General features: G+C 40.2%; 1 protein-coding gene across 1 annotated transcript in view; it reads left to right on the plus strand.

The window, feature by feature from the left end:
- The first annotated feature begins 1729 nt into the window (after positions 1–1729).
- The window catches only part of LOC106957325 (intersectin-2-like), a 30417-nt gene continuing 18536 nt past the window's right edge, over positions 1730–13610 (plus strand). Inside the window, exons 1-11 of the mRNA XM_015048614.1 lie at positions 1730–1832; positions 6806–6898; positions 8076–8139; positions 8611–8786; positions 8964–9185; positions 10809–10902; positions 12162–12304; positions 12444–12507; positions 12979–13116; positions 13196–13302; positions 13390–13593. Coding sequence (XP_014904100.1) covers positions 1826–1832; positions 6806–6898; positions 8076–8139; positions 8611–8786; positions 8964–9185; positions 10809–10902; positions 12162–12304; positions 12444–12507; positions 12979–13116; positions 13196–13302; positions 13390–13593 — 1312 coding nt within the window. The 5' untranslated portion in view covers positions 1730–1825. The remainder of the gene's footprint in view (positions 1833–6805; positions 6899–8075; positions 8140–8610; positions 8787–8963; positions 9186–10808; positions 10903–12161; positions 12305–12443; positions 12508–12978; positions 13117–13195; positions 13303–13389; positions 13594–13610) is intronic.

A 13610-nucleotide genomic window follows, 5' to 3' on the forward strand; every position in this document is an offset into this window, starting at 1 on the left:
CGTCTTCCGAAAACAAAGGGGAATTGAGGTTTGCAAACCCAGTTGGGTCTCAGCCACAAAGGTTTGGAGTAAACCAAATTCATTGCCGTCATCTCCTTCAGGACTGAAGTTTTGTAAAACATTGACCTGGTAGTTTTGATGCTAAATTTTATTCACTCCTCAACCCAAAGTGTTATTTAGTTGTTATTTCTAGTTTCACCAAAAATGCGTCTAGTCATTCTATAGTGTTTGCAATGAGAGAAAAAGGGTAGTTTTTTTTTTTTTCCTAGACTTGAGACATTTAAGAGCTTTTTTCTCTCTGTTACTGTACAAATACTTCTTACCCATTTTCATCTTACTTTTTCATTCTTACCAGTTACTCAAACAGTTTGGATTAATAAAACATTTTCTTTTATTTTACAGTGAAACTATCCTTTCCAAAGCATGGAGAGTGAAGGTCAAAGCAATCTCGTTAAGTGGCAGCTGAGACCTTCATAATAGCAAACGGAGCAGAAGTCAATCATCAGTAAATGTATAACTTTCTTAACGTTGCCTTTAGGCACAAGCAGGTTTGAGACGATGACGGTATGATGGTAAAAGTTGCGCCGTTTCTTGGTATCTTTGTATTTACGTGACAGTTGTAGTCATTAAGATTGGTGGAAAATAGTAAATAGTGCAACATATAATTATATATGTTACATATATCATTTTTGTTTAGATTTCTATACCTGCTCTGAACCAAAAACATAGACTAAATCCCTTCAAATTGTTTTAGCTTTCATGTAGGCATTGTAGTAACAAGCTATTAGATGGGTAATTAGTTGGCTGTCTGCTGGTGCCTGCAGCCGGCTGCTCACCAGACATGATGCTTGGCGCTTGGTGCTCTTCCAGTTCACACATGATGACTGTTCTCGTTCTTCCATAACCGGAAACACATTCCAACGGCTTAATATGTCGAGAGCAAGGGAAAAAAGCCTTTCTTCAGCCTGCTAACCAGCAATGCTCAGCAATATCTGTGTTTCCTCAATGCAGTTTAATTATCAGTAGAGATGGAGAAAAACATTAAACTGTGTGAGCCGGATGATGGGGAAATTTTGCTCGGCTTTTCTAACCTTTTAAATCGTTGACATACCTTGGTGCTTCTTATGGATTTTGTGCTTTTTTTTCTTTTTTTCTTTTTTTTATTTTTTTTTTTACTTTTCTACCGATTTATCAAACAATGAGTGATGTTAGTTTAACATCAATGAATGATTGGCCTTTATCTAAAAACCAATGCAACCAGGAAATAGATGGATTTTTTGAGGTATTAGATGCAACGCATGTGAGACAATCTGAATCATCTTCGTCTTCAGCTGAGAAGTAGGTGCTTACTAGTTTTTTGTTGTTTTTTTTGTTTGTTTGTTTGTTTGCTGAAGCCACGTCTGTCAAAACAAGCAAAATAAAATAAATAACACACACGCACACAAACCAAAGCAGCCCGTTTCTCACACACCATCATTTCATCAGCCTGTCTTCTTCATGCTTTTTCCACAAGGTTGACATCATCTGTCTCTGTTTTCTCTCTTCCCTTCCCATCTGTCCTTTTTAGCCATTCACTGTTTTTCCATTGCATTTCTGGAAAGTGATTGGTTTTGTCTTACTTTTTTCCTCCCCTCCTTTTTCAGTATTTGTCTCCTTCATTCTCCCCAAACAGATTCCTACACCTCCGTTACTCTGTGACACACACACACAATCACACAATCACAGTCTGATCTCTGTCTTTTTTTTTTTTTTTTTGCAGATGTCTGATAGCTAGCCAACTGAACAGAGGACCTCCCTCTCTGCCGGGAGCCTTCCACCTGCAGCCATGAATGGTGAGGACACAGTTTAAAGTCTTGGTTGTGCATGATGTGCATCTCTACTGAAAAACAAAACATAGGGATGAAAAAGTAAAAAAAAAAAAAATTACACTAAACAGATATGTTTTTTCAGGGCCTATTATTAAAATTATGATTGTTTATCGATCAGGTCATCAAGATAAAATAATTCATTGATTTGCTGGCAGTAACAATGACTTGTATTTTTAATATATTTAAATTTCACTTATCGGTCTGCATAAACTAAGGTTTTATAGGTCTTATACCAAGTCATTTTTTAAATGTTTTTTTAATTCATGAAATTGGTCCCATATTAAGTTTTCAATTTGAACAAGAAAATTTAATTGCTTTTGGGTAAAATATAAATTTTTTTTTGGTCTCTAATCCTTATACTGACACTTCTGTTGTCTTTAGACATGACTTTTTTTTTTTTTTTTTTTTTTTCTAGACTGATGATGAACTAAGTTGCTACATATTGGGGGGGAAAAAATGTGTTAAGCTTGATTTTTTCCCCATTCTATTATTATTGTTATTTCTTTTTGCACACTCAAATCCCATTCCATGAAACGGCACAGGAAGAAAAGAAAAGCAGTTTGCATTTCTGTGCTCTCACTGAAGCAGTTTCTCAAAGTCAATTCCTCAACCACGTGGACAGTATGCAGCAAGCCTTAAAAAAAAAAAAAAAAAAAAGGGAAAAAAAAAAATGCTATAGTGTGCAGAGACTATTGATCCACCATCTGGAACATAAACCGATGAGTCTCAGGTGAAGTGTTTGATATGTAAATATTGAGGAAAGCCTTGCTGTGTTCTCCTCCAGCAGACGGGAGCGGGTGCACTCGGGGGACAGACTCGAGTATCTCCTAAGTGAGGACATTACAGTACCTTGACAACAGCACACAGGCCAACAAAGGGAAAAGTCAGAAGGCAGAGTCTCTGTGCAGCAGATGCTGTGGAGGCGAGACGCGGTGCGGGCGTTTTAAATTCAGCTCAGGCGATGTTGCTGTAGAAGCTATCCTATACGTTTTCCACAGCGGTGCTTTTAACTGTTATTAGTCTGTCCCATGTCAGTGGTACTGGTGAGACCTCTGATCTGAGGGTTTATTATATCTGAGCTGCTTTAACGAAGTTGCTTTAAACGCACTGAAGAAAACGGATAACAGCGGAATTAACAAATCGTACCGGAAGAGCTCAGTACCTTCCACCATGCCTGCTTTTTAGTCGGCAAATCCCGTTCCCTAAATACGCAAAGCTGTCTGTGAAATTCCGGGAATATGAAAACAACTGCCTTCAGAAGTTAACAAAAGTAAAAAAATAGAGGGAAATAGAGTCTATCTGGATGAATTTTGCATAAATGCAGCTGTTGTGTGAAGGCCTCAGAGGCTTGTTAGAGAACATAAGTCGACTAAAAGCGTCATAAAGACAAAGGGACGTTGCACAGAGGTCAGGGACAAAGTTGTAGACATGTTTAAGGTGAATGCGCACTCCACAAATCTGGCCTCCATAAAAGATTGATTATAAGAAGTCTTTATTTATTTATGTATCTTTAGTTATACCGGTTGTCTCATTGAGATCCAACATCTCATTTTCAAGAGAGACATGCTTTGATCAGACAAAAACAAAACCAGAATTTTTGTTCTATGTTTTGTTGTTCAGCTTGTAGAAGCCTGGATCTGTAGGAGGGCACAGCAAAAATATGGACAAAGCTGGGAAGATGAATGGAATTACTTTTTTGTTAACATATTCTCATGAATAAGAATAAGATTCGAGTGACTCTTTACTTCGAGACCACTCGCTGTTTTAAGATCACGATTAATCAAGCGGGGCGACCACGTTTGATCCTGGAACAGACTCATTGGGTGTTTCAGTACTTGTAATGTCGAAATGAAAGCGAAAAAGGTGGTTAAATAGTGCAGGACAGATACTTTGCATAGTACTCCGTTTTAAAAATGTCAAAATTTGAAATTGCATTAGTCACTTGTGCTGACAAACCAGATTCGTGTCATTCTGGAATTGCTATTTTTGTGTCGGCTATGCAAAATTAGTAGGAGTGCTTCTTCAAAACCCCTGGTTTAGACCAAAGCACATTTCAGGATGGTCCACTCAAAGTCCAGACCTAAATTTAATTCAATGACATCAGCTACTGAAAATTAGACACGAGTGTCAGTGAGTCTTTCTCTCTGCGCCGGATTTGTTACGGTAGCAATGCATAAATCTGGCGTGTTTTCATGTGGCCTCCCGTAGAATAATCTACAGGTCTCCGGCAGCACAAATGTCAATCCGCAGCGGCCTCTTTTGAAGCTTTGCACTGTCCCAGTTACTCACAGAGCATCAGGTTTGCTCTGATGCATGCAGCGCGGTGACTGACAGGCTGTGGATGTGGCCGTGCTAGCGGCACGTCCCAGCGGCCCTGTGCTGAATGTCCTTTCATTTGCAGTAACTCCAAACGGGGCGGGTGTTGGGCTGGTGCAGCCATCGAGACAATGTGGAGAATACTCACATCTTTCTGTGAGATTAATTACTTTCTTATTGTCTGCAGCAGCTTTTTGCTGAAGATGCCAAAAGTAGGCCAGGCTCTCTGAGTTGCTATAGCATCAGCTTTGTCAGGAGGGGAAAAAAAACAAAACGCACACCTGAACAGCTGTTGCTGTTGTGGTTTAGGGCAGCTTGTTTAGACAGAAATACCAGATTGTGGACAACTTGTCTGCTTTTTGCTCCCAACACTTTTTTTTTTTTTTTTTTGGCAGCTTTTTGTGCCGCTATTAAACTCCTGTTTTCTAAAGTGGTATTCCTCGTCCAAGTCTGTGTATAGCTGGCACAGTCTTGTAGATTGTTTGGGTTTGTGCTGGGGTGTGTGTGTGTGGAAGTTTCATCATGGGCAGGGCGGCATTTCCTGAGTTTGCAAAGTAAATTACAGCCTAGACACCATATCTCTGAAGATATGCACCCACAGTGCTTCTGTTCTTCTTATCTAAGATGAAAGAACATTTTTTTTTTTCTAGCACGTAAGCGGGCACGTCAAAATTATCACCCTAAGATCAGTGCGTGTGACACTGCAATCCCAAAAGACCGCTTGGACGCTGTATTTGCTCGGCAGACGTATCATTCTCTGTACTCTGGTGAAATACTCAGCCTTAGGTCACTGTTCTGTTGTGCCTGTGGAGCAAAAGCTCAAAGAGATATTTAGATGTGAACATTGTAGCACTGGAAAAGAAAGAGATGAGTGACAAAAATGCAACTTAACTGCAGTTGATACTGTCATTGCAATCGTGTGTTTTTTTTTTTTTAAAGAAATTGGAAGTAACTTTTTATCCACTGCTACTAACAGGTCACCAAAAACCATCAACGATATTTTTATTTGTAAGTATTAATAAAGAAATATATTGTATGTAATGTCTCTTATATTTAATTGCCATACCATAAAAAAAACATATTCATTATATTTCCTTGGTAAAACATATGAAGGACCTTGACGACGATCATTTGCCTCGATATCCAATATCGGCTACCAGTGGCTGCCCATTGAATGTATGTTACAATGCATAGGACAAACGAATAATAATTTGGCATAATTATGTCTTAGAGCAGAATAAAAGAAAGATTAGTGTCTCCTGAATTCAATGTTTAAGATGAGATGCCCATAAAGTTTTACCAGTATATCCATTCTGTTGGTAAAGTGTGTGATATTCTGAACTTTCTACAATCTAGTATCATAAAAGAAGGAACACTGGTTAAAAACTTATTTCAATATGAAGCACTAAATCAGAATTAGTCACAACCTTGATTTTTTATTTTTTTTTTTTGCAAATGCTGCACACGGTTTCAGCTGAAATTTACTCATTTTGTTTGCAATCTGCGATCACCATGGCAGCAGCGTTTGGCATCAGGAAAGCCCATCTGTTGAGCAGCGAAGGATGAAAGGTTCGAGGAGCCAGCTCAGATTGAGCAGTTCTTTTTTTAGCTGTCCCACATTACTGCTTCATTTCTGTTTCAGTTGATTTTAGTGGTTCAGTTATAATTAATACTCCTTAACGAGCTGTATCTGTTGCATCACCAATATTTGTTTTCTCTGCTGTTTGACAAAGCAGCAGTTTGCATCGCTCTGCTAGAAGATTGCAATTCCTTAAAGGATTAATCACACCTTTTTTTTAAAAAAAAAATTGTACATTTTGTGATGTTGCGGCCACAGCTTTCAGTGTACTTTGAACACAAAGTACATTTAAACGCACTTTCAGGGGTACGACTTTAACACTGCATCTGTCCTTGTCTGCTTGTCTCCCAACCAGGTGAAATCTGTCCTCCGGCATTAACATTTTATTTTATTTATTTTTTTGTAATATATCGTTTTATTCTCACAAAAAAACAAAAAAAAAACAATAGTTACATATTTTCTCAAGGATAAATGTGAACTGATGTTAGAATTCACAGTTGCATTAATTCATACTCAAGGCAGGATGCTACAGCGAGAGCAGAGTGAGTGGGGTGAAAAGTAGCTGTGCGGACACTTTTATAAATTAATAATCTTCAGTTGAAAGTTTGCCGAGGTTCCATTCGGAATACAAATTATAAATGCATTATTGAATGGCAAATTGAATTCTGCGCGCGCGGTGAAGTCGGTATAAATATTTCAGCTTCGCGAAGGTTTATCATTGGCTTTTGGTTGCTTGTGGTAAATGAGCCGTCCTCCTGTAGCGCTTTATCAAGTCCAGAGAACCCCAAAGCGCTTCACACACTGCGTTCAGTCACACTCACACACTGATGGTGGCGAGCTACAGGATTGTAGCCACAGCTGCTCTGGGGCAGTCTGACAGAGGTGCCACTTGGGCCCTCTGACCGCCACCAGCAGCCAAAGTGGGTGAAGTGTTTTACCCAGGGACTAAAACCACATTCATGAAAGTAGCATCATGAGAAATGATGTAGTAAAGAACTGCCCCAATTTTCAGCCCCTTTTTTGCTCCTGTATTTCCTTTCAGGTGGTTCCAGCGTTTGGGCCATCACTCCAGAGGAGAGAGGGAAGCACGATAAACAGTTTGACACCCTCTCACCAATCCTCGGCTACATCTCGGGTAGGCTGCTCTAACACAAAGGTTCAACACGTTGATCAGATAAAACAGTATGTCCGCTGTCAGCTAAAGTGACCCTGGCTTATCTCTTCATGATCCTGCTGGGATCTTTTTGCATCACCCGGTATTCCTTCATAAGTTTATTAGATACAGATAAAATCTCACCTCTTACATAGAAGCTGTGCCCCCCCCACCCCCCCTCCGCTCCCCCTCCGCAGAACATCCTCAGTAATGCTTCAAAAAGCACAATAAAGAATCTGATGTGGTTACTCAGCCCCTGAGCTCCCAGGATGCTAGACTGATGTAATCTGATGCTATCAGTGAGAAGTTGGCTCAGCGTTCCGTTTCACGTCTCCCAGAAGACCATCTGACACGGACACCAAAAGGCAGAAACGAGAGCTGTGTTTGGAGTACAAAAATAAAAAAATAAAAAAACAGGGGCCCCACGCTGTTTTTGAAAAGTCTGGAATTCCCCTCGTTCTTTTTCTAAGGGACAGAAGTGCATACAGTTTTAATGAATGCAATAGTTTCACACTGATTCATTTTCAGTTTGCAGGTGTTACCACATTCGATGCTAATTTTAGTGTTTTTAATGATTTGTGCTGTGCCTTTTTACTTTGCTGGAACAAAATAAGGTTGGAGGAATCCACAAATGAGCTTTAAAGGATCTACAATCAGTCCAGCATCCTTCATTTCATATCGATTTTTCTTTTAATAGTTTAATCTAGTTAATCCAGATGCTGCAAAGGCAGTGGGATTTATATCATCCATTCATTCATAAATCCATTCATAAATCCATGGCAGGTTCGTTGAGGAGTAAGAGGCAGGGCATGTCCTTTGAGATTTATAGTGGGCCTGTACCAATCTGTAATAATTAAAAGTTTGATCAGTGTTGTTTTATTATGTATGTAAGCTACAGACTACAAGGCTCAACTACTTGCAAAGCAGCTTTAAAGTTACTCGTCAAATGTAGTGAATTTTGTTAAAATTGTAGAAACCATTTTTTGTGAAATTTTAAGTCTTGGAATTAGGCAATCCAGCAGCTCCCGCATAAAGAGGCCTCCTTCATATTAGGTCATAACGTTGAGGCTTAAACTGCTTTTACATCTCATAAAAGGTCTGTATCAGATTCCCCATCTCTCTGAGGCCCCCCACCCCTGTCATTGTTGTTTGTCCGCAGGGGAGCAAGCGAGGAAATTCTTTCTCCAGTCCGGCCTGCCGCCTTCTGTCTTGGCGGAGATCTGGTAACTAAAAATTCTGTAAATCCTCATCAAAACTCTTTTTTTTTTTTTTTTTTTCTTTTTAGGCTGTAGCAACTGGGTCAGTGGGTCTATAGGCTTTGTGTTTGGCCGGTGTCAGTTTAGTTCATCGAGTTGTTTTTGACTTCCTGTTGAGAGCTCATTTCCTTCACTGCCTGCCACACCTAGTAAACTGTGCATATGTGTGGATGGGTGTGTGTGTGGGGGGGGGTTGGGGGGGGGGGGGTCAAGGAGAGTATTGAGTGTACTCTGTAATCAGAAATGTGTGTGTGTGCGTGTGTGTGTGCTTGTGGTTTTTGTGTAAAAAAAAAAATGTTGCTGGAATTCAATCCCTCTAGCGCCTTGTTCCTTGTGTGACTTGCTTCTTCTATTGTCTCTCCAACGGGGGAAACAAACCCCAGGAATAAATAGCTCGCTGGACTCTATGCACCAGTTTTACCGGTTTCTCTCCTACAGGAACCTGGCTGACATGGACAGTGACGGGAAGATGGACAGACTGGAGTTTTCCATCGCTATGAAGCTTATTAAACTTACGCTTCAGGGCAGGAACTTGCCGTCATCGTTGCCGGTTACCATGAAGCAACCTCCGACTTTAAACAGCGGCTCAAACATGTCTTCTTCGGCACGGTTTGGTAATATTCTCGAATCGTGCACCATGTCCGAGTTTCACCTTGATTACCTGTCAAAAAAGAAAGAAAGAAAAAAAAAGAACATACAACATGAAAGTGACTCACTTTGACGTGTAACCTCCATCCACCGTGACGTTTCACGATGTCCGCATGTTTACCACGTGTGCTTCCTTTGTGTAGGAATGGGATCCATGCCAAACCTGTCAGTCGGTCTTTCATCCATGCCAACTATTTCCACCATGCCCGTTCTAACACCCATGCCAGCTAATCGTCCTGTAACCTCTGTGCAACCCCTGGTGCCAGTGCCAATGGCCCTGCCCTTGATCACCTCGTTCGGGAACTCTGGGCTCCCCAATGGCACTGTCAGCCTCCTCACCCCGCCGCTTGTTGCCAGCAACGCAGGTTGGTTCTACACCAGAACCATTCAGATCTTACTCTCGGACAAATCAAAGTTATGCTGATTGGTAGTGACTCAGATTTGACTCTAGGGTTGTACATCCAAAATATTGGGATGCGTCATCTTATTTGTGAACAGCTCTGGAGACGTGGGCCAGTTGCCAGTCGTAGGGCGTACTGCTGTTTTGAAATGTTACCTCTTTAAAAACGCTAAAACTGATGGCCCTCTCCTGCCTGTTGCTGCGCACTGCCAGTCCACTGATTGGAATAAGGCAATAACAATTTTTTTTTCCCTCGGTTACAAAATGACAATTTAGAACGAAAATTAAAGTCGTACGTTTTCCTTTTCAATACGTTGTGTTTTTACTTTGATCAAAGTGTCAAAATGAAAGTAACCTTGACATAATGAAATGTAACACAATTTCCGCAACAGTAGCAATAATTGTTACTTTTTTGTTCTTAGTCAAAACAATTAGACGGTGCAGTTTTTTGTTTTGTTTTGTTTTGTTTTGTTTTTTGTTTGTTTTTCAAGCAATGGCTTATGGTAGATACCATAGCGAGGGCTAAAGCTAGCTGAACAGTAGCCTTAAATGTACAAACAAGTACAGAAAACAATGTTAGCAACGAGGCTAACACCAGTGTTGTTGAGGGTTTAAGATTAATCTCCACTTTTTCTTTTTTTTTTATTCTTGTACAACATAGCTTTAGCAGCCTAGCACAGATTTCTGCTACATGACTTTACACAAGCTGCAGTTTAAGTCTACCATGAACCTCTGCTTCACACGTCTTGGAAATCACACTAGTCCGGTGGCTGATGCTATGTAAGGCTAAAGCAAGGTCACATCTGAACTGTATTGGAAGTATGATTACATAAAATTGATTCCCGCTCATCATTCGGGGATGTTTCCTTTTAACACAACATAAAACAGTTTGCGGGTAACAAGTTGGTAACTTGGTAAAGTCCTTTAGAAACTACGTGTTTCGTAATATGTTTGCAATAAACCTAAAACAGAAAAGTACAAACGCAGTTAGATATTTGACTATATACTTTAAGCGATTTAGTTTTTATTGCGATAATTTGCAATGAATAAATGATGCACCAACAGTGTTGCACTTGTTCGGATCATGCTGCCCTACATAACACAGTTTGCTACTTGGTCTAAGAACAAGCCCTTCCTAAAAACAGTTTAGAGAAAGCTGTGTTTATTTCTTTTTTTTTTTTTTTACATCTTATGTGTCTCCTTTTGTTATTCTCTCATATTTTTTTTTTGTTTACAATTTTCCCAATTATATAACCAGACTGACTGGGAATTCACTACATTAGATAATTTAGGCCACTGTCTCTTTAAAGTTGGTGCTGAAATCAGTCGAGAAAATGTATTTATTTTGAGCTACAATCACCTTTCTGTTCGAGCTCAGTGTACTCATCAGTCTATAAAATACAAAAAGATAAGATTAGATGTGCTCAAACGTCGAGGACAGCTGTAATTAAGAAAGCTTCCAGGCTATTTTATGCTACTTTATGGAACTTGCATTCTCTCTATCTGACCTTAAATGTCATTATTGAAACACTTATCTTGATATTTGGTTTCTTTTTTCCAAATTAAAAATGCACTGCCCGATATACAGGTACTCCGATGTCGGGCTTTTCGTCCCCCATGGCTTTTTCCCCATCTCCGGGTGTGTCAAAAGCCAACTCTCTTCTGGACCTTGGATCCAGCAGGTACGCCTATTTTATTTTATTTTATTTTATTTTTATTTTTACAGTATCATTAATCTCTATGACTGTGTGCAGTGGTCAAACTTAAACATAAATATAGAATCAAACATACCATATCTATGAAAGATTTTGTAGTCCCACCTATGCGCCAAATTTACATTTTCTCATCATGGGCATTAATTTCAGGCATTCAGAGATAAATTGGAACCATTCCAGATGGGTTGATTATAGAAAACTTTAGTGAATTTCAAAATGATCTGGGTGTGCACATTCAAATAACAAGAAATAAACGTTTGAAATTTATCACCCTATGCGTAATAAGCCTATGTAAAGTATGAGTATGAGATTTTCAACAAAACCTTTGAGACATTCTTGTATTTACTGCTTATTATTTTAATCTCAAATTATTATCCCAACAATGTTTCCGCTGCAGAATGTCTGACTTCGACTTTACATGTTTGAGGCGACTTAAAATACAGCAACAGCTACTTGTCAACTTCTGGCCTTTTTGTGAAACATCTAATATCTCCCTGGAACGGGTGTAGTGAGAAGAAAAGAAAGACGACGCTAGGCTGGATAAAGGTTTTGTGCTAACCCAGATTCTTCGTGGCTATCTTGTAACCAAGCGACTCCTCCCAGCATTTTTGCGTGGGTTTGAAGAAAGGATAGAAATGGGATCTTCACTAATTTCACAGCTTCGAATAACATGATGTCTCTATAACCTCAGGTGTAGGCGGCAGCCTGTACGTCAGGTGCAAGGGGGAAAAAATACAAGCTAATTCATGTTTACCTCTTTCTGTATTACAAATCAAGTTTTCATAACACTGTATGACATGAAACGCATTTGTGGATTTCCTGGATCTACTTTTTACTGTTTTCTCAAAGGATGCATAGGTTACCAAAGACATTTTAGACTCAGTGATTTTCTCTGTTCCCCTCCCTGATTTGACCAGGGACCAGTATGTCACTGCTGAAGGTTTTTTTTTTTTTTTTTAAGTGAAGTCAGACATTTGTTGGGAATTTGCTCTATATCAGTAAGCTGAATTTAATTCAGTTTGTGCTTTACCTTACTAATGTTTTAAACCATCATTCTTGTAAAATTCCCTTCTAGTTTAGTAAGAGCAAAATAAAAAGCAACAGGGAGCCTGTCGTTTAAAAGCTAGGGTTCGGATTGGAGCAGAAAACCGCTGAATTTCAATTTGTTTTGCCTTCACTTAACAACTTGCAACATTATAAAATCCTCCTCTTTTCTTTCTCCACAGTTCAAACTCTTCCTCCACCACGTCACTGGCCAGCAGCTCTCCAAAAATGGGTTCAGGCGACTGGGCCGTTCCACAGGCGTCGAGACTCAAGTACCGTCAGCAGTTCAACACACTCGACAAACTCATGAGCGGCTACCTGTCAGGTCGGTCCAACTAAAGAAACTCAAAGGTCTTGGTGTCACTTGGCTGCTCATAAGTGGCCAAGTTACACAGATACATATTTTATCCAAGCTCACATTTTATGTATTTAGTGTGTTTTCTTTTTCTTTTTTTACTTTGCAGGACCTCAGGTTAGAAATGCGCTGATGGCATCAAACTTGACCCAAACTCAACTGGCTACCATTTGGTACGTGTGATGTGTGTTGGCATCGTTTCATCTTTAAAGTTCAGTTTCTATTTTCTGGCATCACTATTTTCACTATTTGGTCAAATTTATTTCTCTGTGTTTTAAAACAAACAAGCTGGTTAAAGCAGCATGAAAGAAATTGTCTTAAGTTTCCTTCCTTCCTTCAGAGGTTGGGTTGGACGATTTGGATCAGATTTTTCTGCAAAACCATCGTATCTCAAACATAAACTTGTAAAGTTCGCTGACTTCTGGTTGGATTTATAACTTTGTGCTCTGCTCAGATTTGACTGCATTTGAGATTTTTGGCAGCAAACACTACGGGCGTTTAAAAAAAAGCCTTTAGAGAACGTTTGCCTTCTGTTAATTGCAGTGGGGGGGTCTATGATGCTGCGGGACCGTCTCTCTTTCAAATTATTGATTATATGTTACATACGTAAGTTAAGGAAATGCTTTACAATTATGTGTGCACAGGAGCCTGGCAGATGTTGATAAGGACGGTCAGCTGCGGGCTGAGGAGTTCATACTGGCTATGCACCTGGTGGACATGGCGAAGACTGGACATCCACTTCCCCTCACTCTGCCTCAGGACCTGATACCCCCCTCCCTCAGGTTAGCACAGAGGGTTTGGTTTGAATATGCACAAACAAGCAGCTTAATGCAGCAAACAAGGCTCGTCTTTTCATTTCAGAGGAGGAATTAAGTCCAGCGAGCTTCTCAATGGCACAGGACCCTACATAAGTCCAAGTTTAATGGACACAACAGAGATCGAACCTCCTCAGAAGAACAAGAGCAGTGGTGCGGCACTCTTCACGGTTTATGGGTTTTTTTTTTTTTGGTTTTTTTTATTATTATTTTGTCTTCTCTGGTTCTCATCCCCCTCAGTGTCCTACGAGGACAAGCTCAAGGAGAACTTTGCGCGCGGCAGTGCCGAGCTGGAGAAAAGGCGGCTGGCTCTGGAGGAGGAGCAGAGGAAGGAGAGGGAGCGCCGGGAGCGGGAGGAGCGGGAGGCCCAAGAGCGGCGGGAGAGGGAGGCCAGGGAGCTGGAGAACAGGAGGAGGTTGGAGGAGGAGAGTCGGATGGAGCGGCAGAGAGAGATGGAAAGG

Source organism: Poecilia latipinna, unplaced genomic scaffold (genome assembly GCF_001443285.1).
Source record: "Poecilia latipinna isolate Pla-1442-1.1 unplaced genomic scaffold, P_latipinna-1.0 Scaffold894, whole genome shotgun sequence".
Taxonomy (NCBI): Eukaryota; Metazoa; Chordata; class Actinopteri; order Cyprinodontiformes; family Poeciliidae; genus Poecilia; species Poecilia latipinna.